The 16,631-nt window shown below is 44.3% G+C and overlaps 1 protein-coding gene across 1 annotated transcript; it reads left to right on the top strand.

Annotated features, from left to right (window-relative positions):
• Nucleotides 1-942: 942 nt before the first annotated feature.
• Nucleotides 943-16,397, top strand: ahctf1 (AT hook containing transcription factor 1). Its single transcript, XM_028994620.1, has 36 exons — nucleotides 943-1,165; nucleotides 2,481-2,606; nucleotides 2,693-2,946; nucleotides 3,066-3,246; nucleotides 3,343-3,550; nucleotides 3,639-3,755; nucleotides 3,916-4,000; nucleotides 4,173-4,323; nucleotides 5,188-5,320; nucleotides 5,401-5,582; nucleotides 5,662-5,723; nucleotides 5,823-5,951; nucleotides 6,060-6,150; nucleotides 6,600-6,689; nucleotides 6,855-6,995; nucleotides 7,186-7,290; nucleotides 7,368-7,464; nucleotides 7,620-7,743; nucleotides 8,097-8,153; nucleotides 8,289-8,435; nucleotides 8,533-8,723; nucleotides 9,539-9,683; nucleotides 9,770-9,901; nucleotides 9,984-10,131; nucleotides 10,213-10,360; nucleotides 10,459-10,563; nucleotides 10,662-10,821; nucleotides 10,921-11,148; nucleotides 11,230-12,028; nucleotides 12,107-12,191; nucleotides 12,340-12,434; nucleotides 12,510-12,742; nucleotides 12,820-14,908; nucleotides 14,991-15,085; nucleotides 15,418-15,485; nucleotides 15,583-16,397. Exons 2-36 carry the CDS (start codon nucleotides 2,486-2,488, stop codon nucleotides 15,797-15,799), a joined length of 7,413 nt encoding a protein of 2,470 aa, XP_028850453.1. The 5' UTR covers nucleotides 943-1,165; nucleotides 2,481-2,485; the 3' UTR covers nucleotides 15,800-16,397.
• The last annotated feature ends 234 nt before the right edge of the window (nucleotides 16,398-16,631 follow it).

Genomic DNA, 16,631 nt, shown 5'->3' on the forward strand with positions numbered 1-16,631 from the left:
TAATTATAAATTTAAATAATACACATAAGTGAAGAAAAGAAAGAAAAAGGTGAGGGAAAAACATGTTGGCAGTAGGCTACTGATGTGTAAGCAATAACTGACAGGTTATGAATTTGCAGTAGATGAGACGGTGAAAGTGTGCAATATGGTCAGGTCGCCAGTGGGTACAGCTCCAGTTATTCAGAGGTTGAGTAAGATAATTAGTATTGGTGAAATGAGCTACATCGAGAGTATTGAAAGCTGGACTTTTTATGCACATGGAAAAAGATTGTGATCTGCCTGTGAAATGTGTGAGTCATGTTGTCATTATTGTGTAAATCAAGTCATTTCTTAAACTATTCTTTGTCCTTTAGTCAAAACATAACCGAATATCATACTAATTTGTTGTCACATACTTCTTAATTTGATTGCGGTCATTTTGTACCATAAGACAATTATCTATATATATGTGTGTGTGTGTGTGTGTGTACAGGTCAGTACAGGTCAAAAGTTTGGACACACCTTCTCATTCAGTGTGTTTTCTTTATTTTCATGACCATTTACATTGGTAGATTCTCACTGAAGGCTTCAAAACTATGAATGAACACATGTGGAGTTATGTACTTAACAAAAAGTGGAGACCTGACCTCCACAGTCACCGGACCTGAACCCAATCGAGATGGTTTGGGGTAAGTTGGACCACAGAGTGAAGGCAAAGGGGCCAACAAGTGCTAAAAAAACCTCTGGGAACTCCTTCAAGACTGTTGGAAAAGCATTTCAGGTGACAACCTCATCGAAAGAATGCCAAGAGTGTGCAAATCAGTAATCAGAGCAAAGGGCGGCTATTTTGAAGAAACTAGAATATAAAACATGTCAAAACATGTGTGTTTTGTGTCGTTGTCAAGTCTCGCGATAACACGTTCTGGCGCGTTGACTGCCTGCGAGATTTGGCGGTGGCTTTACAGCGAGCCATACGAAAATGGCGCACGCGTTCAAGTTGCTGCGCTTGCTCTTAGCCGACCGCTAGTTTCACAGGAGTCAAGGTCCTTTCTGCCGTCTTCGTCGAGCTCGTTTTTGGTGGAAACTGTCAAGAGACACTTGCGGATGCGGCAGCGACGCATTATGGCGTGAGAAGAGTTGTGCTAGACATTGTCGGCAACATTGTGAGAGTGTCAACACAACCCAGGTGAACTCCGCAGCTAACGGCTAACCGCGCTCTGCCTTCCTTGTCCGCACGCACTATTCGGCGACGTTAACGTCTCTTCCGCAGTTCCAGATTGCACAGTTGTTCTTCTTCCGATGCGAGGGGAGGGGGTACTAAAGAAGGCGCGTACAAAAGTACCTCGCCTGTCCCACCCGCGTGAATTTAAGGAGGTCGCTACGTCAAAATTCAAACGCCCGCTGACGTAGAAGTCTGAGAGGGAAAGTTTCTCCCGCCGGGCTCCGGTTGCCCTTCGGTGGTCGGTCGTGTCCAGCGCGCCGGCTTGCCTTACGGAACTGTCTTAAGCGCGTCGGAGCCGTCGCCAACACAGCCCGGTGTGGTGTCACCGGCGAGCCAGGTGGCTAGCCGGCTAGCGGCTACCTGACGCGTGTCGGGGCAGCGGCGGGCAGAGTAACTCGCCGTGAGCAGCGTTCAGGAGAACGTCGCGCTTTCTCCCACGACGCGAGTTGTCGAACGTTGACTGTTCGGCCCTTCGCGCCGGTCACCGAGACACTGCGGCGCCGTCCCGTTCGCTCCGGTAGCCCGCCTAGCTTAGCCGCTCCGTCCCGATTACACTCCCGGCGCGGGCGGCGTGAAAAATCGCGAACGATTCCACGCGGTCCGGCGTGCGGTTGCCGAATTCCGGCCTTCCGCACCGTGTCTGTGCCCGTGCTCCTGGTCGCGGTGCCGAGGTGCTGTGGGGAGAGTTAGGCCGCACATGAGGGCCAGCCATGTGATGCGTCAGTGGGGACTCGCGGTCCGCTTTTTTTATCGCACATTCACGTCTCCCGGTTACTGTTCCCCTTCGCCCCCGTGATTTTTCGTCTTTATAAAATTCGTGGCCATTACTTTGTTTTGGTTTCAGCCTATTATCAAAGCAAATTGGTTTTGGGCCATCTATTCCTAAAATAAACGTTGAATGCACTTATCTACAGTTTATGATACTGTACCCGTGCCCTATTTGCGATCAACCGTAATGTTAGTGCCTTGTATGTTCTAAAATGCATGTTCTTTTTGGCCCTGTGTTAATTAAACGTCAGATCAGATCAAGAGCATGTTGTATTGCAGCTGTTCTGTCTGGAACAGTCCTGCGCTGAGCTGCTCACAGCTGGTACAGTCAATGCCGCTAAAAAGACCTTTTGTTTGTACTGCACACTAACAGCTGAATTTGGTCCCGGTGGAGAGGAGGGAAGACATCGCGTTTCCCTTTTCTGTTCTGAGGAAAAAGCGGTCGATGTGATGTGCATGTGCCTCCGAGCCTGTGGGCCTATATTGATTCTTACTGTGTCACCCACTTCAGTAAGAATGCGTGACCTGGTTGCTCAAGTCACCAGCAGCCTGCTGCACTTTCCCGAGGTGACTGTGGATGCTCTGGGGGAGGATGAGGTCACGCTGGACTCTGTGCTCCATGGAAAGTTCACCGTTGGTAAGAACTGTTTTTATTTATTTATTTTAAAATTATTATTATTTTTTTAATAGTCCTGCTTTTTTTGTGTACTGGGGTGTGTGCAGGACGGAATGGGCTCGCCTGGCTGGCCTGTGGTCCGCAGTTGGAAGTAGTCCATTCGGTCACTGGCGAGCGCTTCTCGGCCTACTGCTTCAGCAGCGTGAGTGAGAATCCACCAACGGTACTGGCTGTACGGGACTTCTCCTGGCTCAAGAGGACAGGCCTGTTGGTGGGTTTGGAGGAAGCTGAGGGCAGCATGCTCTGTCTGTACGACCTGGGCATCTCGCGTGTGGTCAAGGCCGTGGTCATCCCTGGAAGGGTCAGTTGCAACTTTTAAAAGAGATTTTTCTACCCACTTTGACAAGTTAATGAACTAACTTATACATAAAAATGCTGGGTGGTATTACATTTTCTATGTAAATTTATATTCCTCTTTAGATCACGGCGGTCGAGCCTCTGGTGAGCTACGGGGGTGCAAGCACAAGCACTCAGCACCTCCACCAGAGCTTGCGGTGGTTTTTTGGAGTTGCTGCTGTGGTGACCGACATAGGCCATGTGTTATTAGTTGATCTTTGCTTAGATGACCTGTCCTGTAGCCAAACTGAGCTGGAGGCGTCAGGTATGCTGCAGATCTTCACTCCCCCCCTCCCCTTTCTTTCATTTAAGACATTTTTCTTGACATTTATTGATGTTGACCCCTAAAATGTAACCATAGGTCTGGAGATTGTGAATAAGTCCCCATCAGACATTCCTCGCTTGAGAGAAGGTGTGACGCGACAAGGCCGACACCTCTGCCTCCAGCTCAGCAGCCCAACAGGCACTGGTGTCACAGCACTGCAGTACGTTTCTCGCACCAACCAGCTGGCAGTGGGTTTTTCAGATGGCTACCTGCAGCTCTGGAACATGAAGACCCTTAAGAAAGAGTAAGCATCACTGTAGATAGGCATTTTCTCTGTTTTTATACTGTTACTGTGCTGAAACGGTCTAACATTTATGAATTTCTCTCGACAGATATCACTCGCAGTTAGAGGGAGGGAGAGTGCCTGTGTATGCATTTACATTTCAGGAGCCGGAGAATGATCCTCGTAACTGTTGCTACCTTTGGGCTGTGCAGTCGGCTCAGGATCAGTGAGTTTTCTCCTTTATAAATCAATGCACCTTCCATGCCTCAGCATTAGAACTGGGGCAGAGTACATTGTTTGCATATTTTTGCAGCGAGATGTCATTCTTTCACTTTAGCATGCTGGAAGTGTGGGGGATTAAAGTGCGTAATTATTCCTTCTCTCAGTGAAGGGGATGTGGTCAGTCTTCATTTACTACAGCTGGCCTTTGGGGAGAGGAAGTGTCTTCATTCAGGAAAAATTCTGTATGAGGTAACAGAAAACTGTTTTGTTTAGTTTTCTTTATCTGGCCAATAGTATAGTTTATATTTTCATCGAATGCATTAATGCTACTATGGCCATAGTGTACTTTCCTGCGTTAGTTTTGTTTTATCTATGTGCAATTAACATCATAATCAATGGGAAAACAAATGGTGTCTCTCAGGGCCTGGAGTACTGTGAAGAGCGATACAGTCAGGACCTCAATGGTACTGCCATTCCATTGAGAGCTCAGGCTACCAACACCAGGCTACTCAGCTGCCAGACCATTGAGAAGTTTCGGCACCATCCAGACCGTGATGACAGCATGAATGAAGGTAAAAAAAAAATACTTGTAGCTGATGTAATGAACGAAATCAATAAACTGGCCTATCCATCTCATCAAGCATTCTATTTTTACTAGTATTTTCCATTAGTACTAGGGGTGTTCTTATAATCAGGATGTGGACTATTCTGCATCAATTCAGTGGAGAACATAATTGATTATATCATAAATGATGTTGCTTGGTGGAATTCTAGTTAAGTTGTGCTGGTAGTGACTATGGCTGCCTGATCTGTATTAATGGGATGCATTGAGATCAAATCAAAGCACTCACATAATAATTGTAATTAGGGCTGTGTGATTCATATTGTGATATAAATTGAACTGTAGACTGTATATACTGCAGTATATAATTTGATCTCTAAATAAAACTTTTTGCAAGGGTCAGATATGTCCATAGCCGCCGGAAGTTGTATAATAAACTTTTTACATGTTTCAAAGTAGGCGTGAACATAAAATATTTATTGTGCAAATCTGCCATTATAGAAAAATATAACATTTGATTCTCTCTCCCATAAAGGCCTTGAAGTATGAAAGGGCATGACTAACATAGAGTTACACATGTAGTTTGAACTTATGGAACTTTTAAGTGGAGATTTCTAGGTTTTGGTTTAATGAGTTAGAGAAAATACAGTGCAGGTCTGTGAATGTCCCACTGCTAACAGATTATTGTTGTTGCACCTTAGCTATAACTAATAATGGGATTGTGCATGTGATGCAGATATTTCTGTGGTATGCCAGCATAATCAAAATCTCTCTTATTGGCCAAATTTGTATCATTTATACCACTCAGAACTAATTGTAATCAAGTTGAATTTTGAGCTCTAATCCATACCAACTGTTTCAATTTCTTCAACAGTGGCCTCCCCTGACACCAGTGTTTCAATATTCAGTTGGCAAGTGAAGTCATATGGACAGGGCAAGCCATCAACCTACATTGGTGTCTTTGATATCAACAGGTGGTATCATGCACAGATGCCAGATGCTTTAAGGTAATCACAGGTTCACTACAGGTTTCCACGACCTGAAATTGCAGAATGTATGAGGAGCATGACTTATGCTTGTTGAACAGAGCAGGGGAGTCTCTGAGGAGCTGTCCTTATCTTGCTGTCTGGACTCTGGACTCTGTGGTGGAGATGACCTCTCCCTGCACGCTCCTGGATGTACTGGTGCATGAGCGCAGTCTTAGCAGAGGGCTGCCCTTTACCTGCCCCCCTCCAGAGCAGTTCTTCAATCCCACCACATATAATTTCGGTGAGCAGGCTTCTGACGAAGATTGTCACTTAATGTACATTTTCTTTCTCTGAATTAATTAATTAGTTTCCTTTTCTAGATGCAAGCTGCTTGCTTAACTCTGGAATTGTCCACTTAACTTGCTCTGGTTATCAAAAGGAGGTGCGTTTTTTATTCAGTTGAGTTTGTAATTCTGCTGACGTAAATAAAATTCAGTTTTTAAATAGCAAATTCTATGTTTGTTGCAATCGTTATACCCAGACTCTTAGCTACCTTAAGAAGTCAGGCCCCTCCCTAAGTGAGAGCATCTCTAATGGCTACTCCCGTTGCTTGATGTCTGGCCTGCTCTCCACACGTCTGGCTGATGTTCAGCCTTCCAATCTGTCTCAGGTGAGTATCTAATACCAGCATATTTTCGTGTGAGGGTAAAGGGTCTACCTTTTTGGTGCTTAGTTGGATTGTTGTATAATGAATACTATATCAAATTAATTTCAACAGGTGCAACAGTTAGATGCCATCCTGTCTACTGCTGTGGAGAGTAGTTCTCTGGGACTGATCACAGGCTGCATAAAGCAGTGTAAAACTGAAGGTGAGAGGGTTAACATTTCTTGATTCATTTTTTCCTAGACGTGGAAAGTAACAAAGTAAATGTTACTTTACACTAAAGTTGTTTTTTCATGCAAGGCTGTGTGATATGGCATAAAATTGTGGTGTAATAAATATATCTCCCGTTGGCCAAATTTATATCACAGCTCTGTATCTGTACTTTACTAAAGTATTTACCTTTGGACAGACTTTACTTAACATTGTACTCTGCTGCATTATAGGTGTTTTATTAAATTTATACAGTAATCAGTTCTTATAATGGTAAATCTGACTTGGCCAGGTTTGAAACTAAATTTGGTGGTTTTCAAACCCTTTATTAATTAGTTACGTTGTTTCAAATAATGAATCTATTTCAGACATTCCTGTTGGATACTGTTAAATACAGGTAGTTTTTCTGTAATTTCTTTTCTTGGTTTTGAATTGACATAACAGACCAGCCAGGCTCTGTGGTTAACCTGCGCTACATCTTGGAATGGGCTTGGGACAAGGTGGTCCAAGCAAAGGAGGAACTGGATTCGATTTGTGAGTTTCCACATAATCATTTGCTTTTCCTTAACAAACTGGGTTCAGTGTTTGAATCTGAGAAAGTCTGAACTGTCTGTCACTGTATGGCAAACAAGTTAACATTTGGACCAAAAAAAAAAAAACCTAAACTTTTTTTTTTTTTTTTTTTTTTTGTATGTCTAGGTGCCCCTTTGTTTGACAGCACCTCAAATTTTACTGACCCTCAAACGCTGCAGCTGCTGCAGCACAGCCAACTTCTGCTGAGCAACCTAAGCACTATCTTCACTTGTCTGCTAAATGAAGCCCAGGAGCTCACTCATAAAGGTGCACACACCTCCATATTCAGCTTTATAAGGATTGGATGTTGATCAGATAATGACTTATTGAGAGGATGTCTCTGTATCAGAACCGAGAAAGACGTATCGGTGCATCCTCAATCAGAATACATTTTAAAGGCATTATTATTGGGTTTGAATTTGATTGAATGAATTTTGAATTTGGGTTTGCTTCTCAGGCCTAGTAGGACTCTTCAACAAGAACCTGGTGTCAGCACTTATAGCCCAGTATGCTCAGGTTGTTCTCTGGTTCTGTCGGACTGGGCTTCTTCCTGAAGGCTCAGGTAGGTTTTGTTGTGCATTAATCAGTTTGGATTCATTAATTTGTGAGTGTTTCATGAGTGGTGCTTTTACTTTACAGATGATGACGCCCTTCAGCTCTCCAGGCCATTTTACAGCTATGTGGTGATAAAGAATTATTACAGCGGCAGACGAGAGGAGCTACAGCGTCTTTCAAAGCAAGTCTGCAGAATCTTGAGCTGAAATCATTAATGGCTATTTTTAGCGATTTTAGGAATTTTATGTGGGGTGGCCACATCGTGCCAGTGGTGAAGAGCATGAATTCAGAATTCATCATGGGTGCAATAAGTTCACATGTTGCTTTCTTCCGCAGGGGCAAATGGTGCAGTGACTGCCTCATGGTTGATGGGTTAGTGGCCCAATGCAGTCAGCGTCTTGGGGATCTGTGGAAAAGAGACGAGGGTGGAACAGGACAGTATCCACCCTCCTCGTTGCATGTAAGCATTCTTTTTTTCCTGCAGCTGGTCAGTTGTCAAATGGTTCCCATTCACAATCATGCCATAAATAACATGTGACTTTCAGCAATTAATTCTATGTGGGTTAATAATCATGCAACAATAATTTTTGGCAACAATACAAATTCAAGAGTCTGTGAACACAGACCACAAAGTTAGTGCTATATGAATAGCTTTTGTTAGACTTAATAAATTTAAATACAAGCTTTTTCCAGCAATAATTGCATTGGTACATCAGATTTGAGAAGTATTAGTGTCTTTCAGACTTTTCAGCCAAAACCTTGTTTTTATTTGTACTGATGTGTGTGGGTTTATTATTTCCTTCCTCTCTGCAGGCACTACTGGATATTTATCTTCTTGAAAATGTTGAGGAATCTGACAAACATGCTGTTGTATCCTTCATGTATTTGTTTGTGTGGGTGTGTGGGTGTGGGTGGGTGTGTGGGTGGGTGGTTTTTTTTCCCCTGTCTTAGTGAATGTTATGGTCACTTGTTTGCCTCTTCTTTTTCCTTAACACTGCACTTTAGGTTATTTATTTGTTGCTGGATGTCATGTATTCATTTCCCAACAAGAGTGGTGCATCAGTGGAATCTTTCCCTACAGCCTTTGCCATTCCTATTGGTCTAGTGAAACTAGTCCAGGGCTTGTGGTTGCTAGACCATCGTGACCATGAGGTATGTATCTGTTTAAGTGATTGATGTCTGTAGAAATGAGTTTAGATACTTGCTCCTCCAGAGGTTTTGAACCAGTCTTGATCATACCAACTCTTAGAACTCTCTGGAACTCCTGTTGCACCCTGCCACTAGCCACTCCATGTGGTCCTGGCAGCATGATCGGGTGCTGCAGGCTCTGATGTGCCAGGGACAACACAAACTCGCCCTGCGCTACATGCATGTGATGAAGCCTCCCACAAGCTCAACCAGCCAGGCGAAGCTCTCCCTCTTGGTCCTCCTGCACAATAGGTAGGCATCTTTCAACGTTCTATATGCGAGGAACCTTGAGGAACCTTAACAGTCTTTTATGGATCTGGTTGCCTGGGTTTTTCCACCTACAGGTTTTATAACGTAAGTTTTTGTGGTGGACGGGCTGAATGAAGCACTGCAGGGTATATTTTCTTGCTGTTCAAATATCGGTATGTTCCGGGAAATGAGGCAACATCACACTATGACAGTGTACATCTTTTGCATTATTGCAGCTGAATGCAAGTGCTTGGTAGGTGGTGGTTGCTTTGCTTTACTCTCTTCCTGGTGGTCTAGAAAACAAGCTTATTTCAATGGCATATTTATAGCACCTTTCATGCGTTAGGGCACTTTCACACCTACTGAGTTTAGTGCACTTGAATCGAACTTCGTATCCCCCCTTTAGGAGGTATGCTTTGCTTAAAGTGCTAAATGCATGTAATATAACAGCAAACCTGATAATGTATTTCCATCGTGTCCCTCCAATTTCATTCAAACACAGTCCACAACGGCAGATCTGCTTCCTGTATTTACTTTTGTTGTTCATCCGGTGGTACATCTGACAAAGTTCTCGAATCATTTAAAGTGACACATTTTGGTTCACTTGGATTTTTCCTTGTGTGAAAGGAAACTGAACTAAGAGGAAATGATAGTGTTCAAAACTCACCGACTGACTCGGACCAAAGCAAAGGTGTGAAAGCGCCCTCAAAAACTGCTTAATATAGATCTCAGTTTAAGTGCATGGGATTTTTTTTTTGGTATTAAGGGTAATCAAAGGTATTGAATATTTCAATTTTTATGGCTTTCTTTTGGAATAGGTGTATGGTGGAGGCTTGGACACTGCTGAGGCAGCATTCAAACAAACTGAACATGGAGGAACTATTGCACTTCCTGTTTGAAACCTGTCAAGAACTGGACCTGATTAAGGAGCTTCTCAAACTGCCCCTAGGAATGGCTGAGCAGGTTTGGGAACTGTTCTTGCTGTATTCTATTCCTGATGTAATGTTTACAAGTGGATTCTGTCTTTATGATCCTTAATGTGTGTGTAGGATTGCTTGGAACGATTCCTTCAGGGCACAGGAGGTCTTCAGAACAGAGAGCTGCTTATGGTCCATTATCTCCAACAGGCTAACTACATTCCTGCCCTTCAGCTCAATCAGACACTCAAGATGAACCTGCTTGTAAGTTTTACAAGACTACATTAACTACCTTTTTATACCAGCTAAAGTAATTGTAACTGTAATGGCGTCTGTTTTAAAACAGAATGACAGAGATCCTAAATTGAAAGAGCGGTCAAACACCAGGAACTCCATTCTGGACCAGTATGGGAAGGTCCTTCCAAGAGCTCAATGGAAACTGGCAACAGAAAGAGCCAAGCCATACAGTCACCCTTCTACCATATTTAAAAAAGGTTTGTTTTCGTTATTTGTACATTTACGTCTAAATCTTAGCCAGGTGGTTAAGTTAAGCTTTTTATTTACATTCTTTCTAGTTTCCAGACCTCAGCCATTATCAACGTTACCTAAAAGGTCAGCTACTGAGAATGTGATGACAAGATCAACTTTTATCAACAACGTCCTTTCTAAAATAGAGGAAGTCTGGGTTGGCAAAGACAAGCCAAAGTCCTCTACTTTTAATTGGTACAGTTTTACTTATTCCTAACAGTAAAATTAGTACAAAAAAATCAGATTTGCAACTAGTCTGCTATTAACATTAACAGTCTCTTTCTTTTGCCCAGTTCTACAGTGCCTGAAGTTCTTGTGCCAAGTCCTCCGCGTCCCTCAATGGAGGTCCCAGAAGCATTTGTGAGCACACCAATCACAAACAGCAAGAGGATGTCAAGGTGCAATGGGGTGGAACTTGGTCCTTGGGAAATAAAGAAGTGGATCACACAAACTATTAATGTAATACCAATCTGATGGCGATTGCTTGCTTTTGCAGACTTCTTGACCGGGTGGTGCATCCATCTTCTCAGAATTCTCCAGAGGCTGCTGGACCACTGTCCCAGACTCCAACCAGGACTCCTTACTTGTGGCCTGCCTCCAAGAGCCTCTCAAAAGCACCTGAGCTGAGTCTGCTGCAAACACCACAGGTGGTAAAGGTAAGCAGCTTTTTTTTATCTAAATAGTCTCTGCATTTGGGGGCTCTGTTTAGTGTAATATTACAGATTTATTGTTAAAACTAATATATCTTTCCCCAGAGAGCTCGTGCTCTGGCTGCTTCAGGTACCTCTGCTTTCTCAAGTTTCACCCCACACTCAATCCTACGGAGCAGCCAGCGCACGACCCCAGTAGCCACTCCGTCTGCATCCCCTGGTCGATCGGTCACCCCATCTCTCCGGCCTAAGGAGAGCCGCATCACGTTTATAGAGGAGGCGTCCTCTCCTGGCCCTGAACCACCAAAAGGCCAAGTCCATTGGAGCAATGGGGTAAATGTACAATAGTTTTGTTTTTATGTTTTTATTGTTTTATTGTTTTAAAATGTATTTAATGCATGTATTGCTTTATAGGGCGTAGCTGATGGTGAAGTCAGCTTGCTGAAGAGATCGGGAAAAGGCTCTTGGAGCCTTCATCAGTCACGTGAGGAAGAGGATGAACAAGAGCCAAGTTTGACCCTAGCTCCGCAAACTCAGAAGTCCATACTGGAGGAAAATGAGTCTCAGAGCGGCTCTTCTGTTCAGGATGTCTCATTGGTGCTGCCCACGCTGGTACAAAGACCAAGTCTGGGACATGACGTGAGCGTGGCTTCAGTAGACCAGTCCGGGAACACTGATGTGGAGTTTCATGACGCTCCCGAACCGGAGGGCTCAGTGAATGAAGGAGCACTGAGTCATGAGCACCATGAAGAGGAGATTGTAGAGGAGTTTGTGGTGGTGAAGCAACACACACTTTCACAGGATCTTTCTTCTGCAGAAGAAAGCATTTCTCCATCTGAACCAGCTGAACATGTTCATTCTCCAGAGCAGGTTCATGAAAGCAGCCCAGAGTTCACACTTGATGTTCGAGAAGAAAATGATGACAAGGCACTCGTTCCAGTAGCAGAAGAGCTGGAGGTCAATGAGGACTCCGCACATGAAATGGATTCTGAACCTGTGTTAGGACAAGATTCTGAGCTTCATCCTACACTTATGAGAGGGGAACTCCAACCCAACTCTGTGCCTGGTGAACCTTCTATTGAGCCCACAGTACCTGAAATATCGTGTCCCGCACCTGTGGTTGCAGAGCAATCAAACCATCAGCCAGAACTTGAGTCCTCAAACAGTGATGAGGCAAATCTGGAGCGAAGTCTTGAAGAACAGGAGGCCAAAGGTGAGGATTTGGTGTGAAGAGGAATGGTTGCTGCAGCTGGAAAGTTTAAATGCAATAACAGTTCTGCATATTCCACAGATCTGGATGAGTTTTTGGAACATCAGTTGTTTCATGACCTGTCCCCTCCACATTCACCAACACAGAACTGGAGCTCCTTCAACAGGTAGCGTGTACTCTGACATTTTTCTCAATATGACAAATCTCCAGAATTGTGTGTGTGTGTGTGTGTGTGTGTGTGTGTGTGTGTGTGTGTGTGTGTGTGTGTGTGTATGTATAACTTGCTTATCTGTCTATTATGGTCTTATGTTAAGCAATCAACTTGCACCTGATCAGAAACAGGAAGCCCCACCACTCACAACACAGACCTCTTCTGCTCCCTCTGAACCAACTACTTCAGATTCTCACTGTAAGCGTTCAACTTAAGCCTGTCTTGGCCGAATTCTAAATGTTAAATTTTTTAACACATTTATTTATTTTTCAGCTGTAGTTAGTCTGAATGACAGTGAGGAGCTATCCAGCACTGCCTCTGAGGATCAGTCTGATGCAGAGGAAGAGGAGGAAGAAGATTCTGGCAGTGAGGTGGAGATAATTGATGAGGTAGAGGGCAATGGCCGACAGCATCCTGAGCTTTTCCTGGAAGAGCTTTCTCCACACGATCAGTACATCCAGGAACAAGCCACTGCTGTGCTGTCAGTGGTCACCCCTGAAACACAGGTACTCACAAGCTGGAATTATTATTCGCATTTAATTTAATTCTATATGGTTTTACTGAAGTAATTTTTCCCCAATAGGTGGTAGAAGGACTAATGCTGGGAGAGGAGGAGGAAGGACAGGTTATGATGGTCACCCTTGCGGGTGATGTTAACAATGAACATGATGCAGTGTGTTACACTGAGCTCAAGCCTTCCACCACACTGTTGGTACCCTTGGAACTGACTGAAGATCATCATCTGGTGGATGGAGGTTTAACAGCACTCAGCACCGAGACAGCAGAACCAACTGGTGGCTTCTCACTCATGCTGGAAGCAGAAGATGAGGATGAGCATGGCGGGGCAATGCTTGACCCCAACAGCCAGCTTCTCATTATGAATATACCTCAGGAGGTCAAGCATACTGATGACTATGAGCAGCAGATCAATACAGATGTTGTCATGAACCCTATGGTTCAGGAACCACAAATGGAAACTGTTGTGCCTACAGAAGTGCTTGACCAGGACGATAAGGGAGTTCTGGGAGATGAATTGGAGGAAGATTGCATGCAGGAAGTCACCCCTATGGGTGCAGGAATCCCTGTAGTCCCTTTCATAGCTCGTCTTGATGATGAGCATCTTGAATCTGAAGCTGCCAAACCAGAACTTGAACCAGTTACTTTAGATGTTAATGACTTGAAAGATTTGCCAGCAGAAATAGAGGACACAACCCCAACCGAAGACAGAGGCCTGGTCAATGGCATCAGTGTGGAAGTCGAAGCGGACCTTGAGAAAAGGGCCCCTGACGTGCCTGTGGTGTCTGAACCTGAGGTTTTGGAATCTTCCATGCCTTCCATGGCAAATGAAAGTGAGAAGCCACATGAAGACCAGTGTCTTGAGAATGAACAGTTATGTGCACATGAAAGTGACAAACAGGACGCCGTGAATAGTTTTCACGATAACCAAGAGCACCCAGGCCTGGAAAATGCTGAAGGGATGAAAGCAGCCTTTCAAAGCAAGTCCACGGCTCAAATCTGCGCTGAAAAGGCTGATTTGGAAAGTGCTATCCCACCTGTTACCACGCGGAAGTCCAGTGGCCACAAGAAAGCGGTGACGTTTCCCTCGCATGTTTCTGATGCCGAGAAGGTGCAGTCGGACGGTGAGGCCCAGGTGCCGTCCACGCCAAGACGCGTTACCAGGAGCAGCAAGCAGCTACAGGACTACCAGGTTCCTGTTACACCAAAAAGGAGCGTAAGGAAGTCTGAAGTAAAGGCGTCGGGTGAAGAGGCGCCCGCCGCGTTGACCAATGCTCAGATCGACACAAAGGCAGAACCTTCCAAGCGGCAAACGCCCCAGAAAGCCACTCCTAGAAAAGGCAGCCGACGAACCCGGAGCACCATTGTGGAAAGTGAAGAAGAAGAAGAAGAAGCAGCTGCTGCTGCTGCTGTCGGTCCACTTCCCACTGAGGTGTCTGGTAGGCGGAGTGCCAGAAAAACTCAAGCCACAGACCGCAGTGGTGAGGCTTCAGAGGTTCTTGCCGTGGTCCCCGAGGTCAAGCCAGCTGCGCCCAGTAGTCCGAGCCGGTTAAGGAAATCCACCCGAAGGCTCAGCCTGACTCTAGAGAACTTTCCGCCCATGGACGTTGAGGTTTCTAGCCTTGCTCCGGTGACCCCGCCCAGAAGCAGGCGGCAGACGAGAGCCGGTACGGTGGAGAAGGCGAAGGAAGCCCCCTTGATCTCGGATGATGTGCAGCCACTTGGTGTGGTACGCAGACTTACCAGGAGTCAGCACTGGAACCCTCTGGAGGACTTGGAGAAGGAGAAAGAAGAGCGACCTCTTTTGGACACCCCGGTGGAAGTTGGATCTGGTATGCCCCTGACCGATGCTTTAATGGAGAGACTGAAAGACGAGGCCAGAGAGGGGAACTCTGGACCTGCAGTGACTGAGGTCATCCATCCCAGGAGAAGGAAAGCGCCCGTGCAGAGGGCGCCCTCGCCACCTGCCTCGGTCCCTGACGTCGAGGTGACACAAACTGAAGAATTTAAACCAGACACTGGAACAGATGGAGTCCAGGACCCGCCAGTTGTTCGTAGGGGGTCAGCTGGAAGACGTACAAGGGCGAGCAAGGTGCCTGATCCTGAATCCTCCCCTGTGAGGGATTTCAACTTCACACCCCAGAAGAAAACAAGAGGTAATGCCCCCACCCACCCCCACCCCTATACACCACCTAGTTTATGAAGTATTTGATTTTTCTTCTATTATCGTCTTTTTAGGCCGGAAAACTGATGCCCCACTACAGAACACTGAAACCCCATCTGAGGAGATCTCCCATCCAGTCACCCGGACCCGCCACACCACAAATACCGAGGTTTGCTCTTCAGTGCTTTTACAGAGGCTGGCAGTGGACAGGTTGACGTGTTATGCTCAGCCTCTGCTGTAAGCGTCTATATCCTAGTGTACCTGCGCAAATGATTGTGCTTTTAAGGCCATATGGCTTTAAAATTTCATTAAATGTAACCCTTCTTATATGTCCATCTACTGAAAAGTATATTAATTCATAGTCAATACTTTTGGGGGGCGGTGAAGGTTTGAATGTTTTTCTTTTTGAATGAAATTCAATATTAAGATTTATTTTGGTTCACTAGTTATGCACCCTGGTTTGTTGCCACAGGGACTAACCCCCAATTGTCTTTACTTCAGTCAAATACATCTGAAGATGCTTCAGAATTACCACAAGCTACTAAATCCAGAACAAAGAGGTCTGCAAGGTAAAATGTTTTTTTTTTTGTTTTGTTTTTTTCTCCCAATGTTAACTACAGATTTTAGCTCGTTGGATTTCATTGTTCTCGTTCGTTCTTTTTTCAGGGCAAAGGCAGCCAGCGCCCTACCACCGCCTGTAGAGATTGTTTTTCTGTCCCCTATTGCGACCCCGGAGGAGTCCACTTCCAGGACCCAGAGGAGAGTGGAGGAGCAACAGGAGGACAAAGAGAAGGAGCCCTCATCTCTGAGAATGAACCTGCGGCGTAAGCGAGTGATGGACGCCATTTTCCCCAAACCGGTTACACGCCGGAGGAAGTTTTAAATAATGAGAACAACATGACTGGGAAATCCAGTGACTCGAAGTAGTCAATTTTTCTTTGCTGCCCTTATTCTTTGCTCTTTTCTTTAAAAAAAATTATAATAAGAGACTTGCCTGCGGTTTTCTGTTTAAATACCCAGCGCAAGGACTTCATATAAATAAATAAGATCTAATGTAGAATATGGAATTAATTTTATATAAATTACTGCAATGTTTACAGCAAGGGCATCTGAGGGACACCAAAAAAAGATGGCTTAGTTTTTAAAATATGCATTTCTACAAATTGACTCGTGTAAATAGTTTTTGGATATGTTATGAATAAAATTGAAACATTGTACATGCGTTTGTTCCTCACAAGTTTATTTTGTTACGTTCCTGTTCTGTTTTATGCAAATTTAAATTTTCTTTCTTCTCATCAGTGTGTTTCAAAATTGCTTCACCTAATTGGTTTTACTTAACATGTTAAATCTTCTGCATTTTGGTGAATGTAAATATTATTTAAATACAATCATAGCAGTTTCATCAGGCTTTATTTCCACAGTAAGTGGAAGTTTTATGTGTGGAACTTATTTTTGCTATTAAATTGACTGGCTAATCTTAATGCATTTCTTTTTTTCTTCATTTTTTTTTTTTTGTAATTTTAAGAATGACCGTTATCAAATTGTGGGTAAACCATCAGAAACAGAAGTAAATGGTGCTTTGTCTCTTTTTGTGGTGAAGGTTATCTATGGAAATAACAGTGCCTGAAACACAGCTAATGCTAGAAACGGCCGTTATTCATTCATGGTTCATTATAGACCGCCACAGTAACAAAACCAGCATAGCAGTCTCATTT

This window comes from Denticeps clupeoides, chromosome 1, assembly GCF_900700375.1.
Source record: "Denticeps clupeoides chromosome 1, fDenClu1.1, whole genome shotgun sequence".
NCBI lineage: Eukaryota > Metazoa > Chordata > Actinopteri > Clupeiformes > Denticipitidae > Denticeps > Denticeps clupeoides.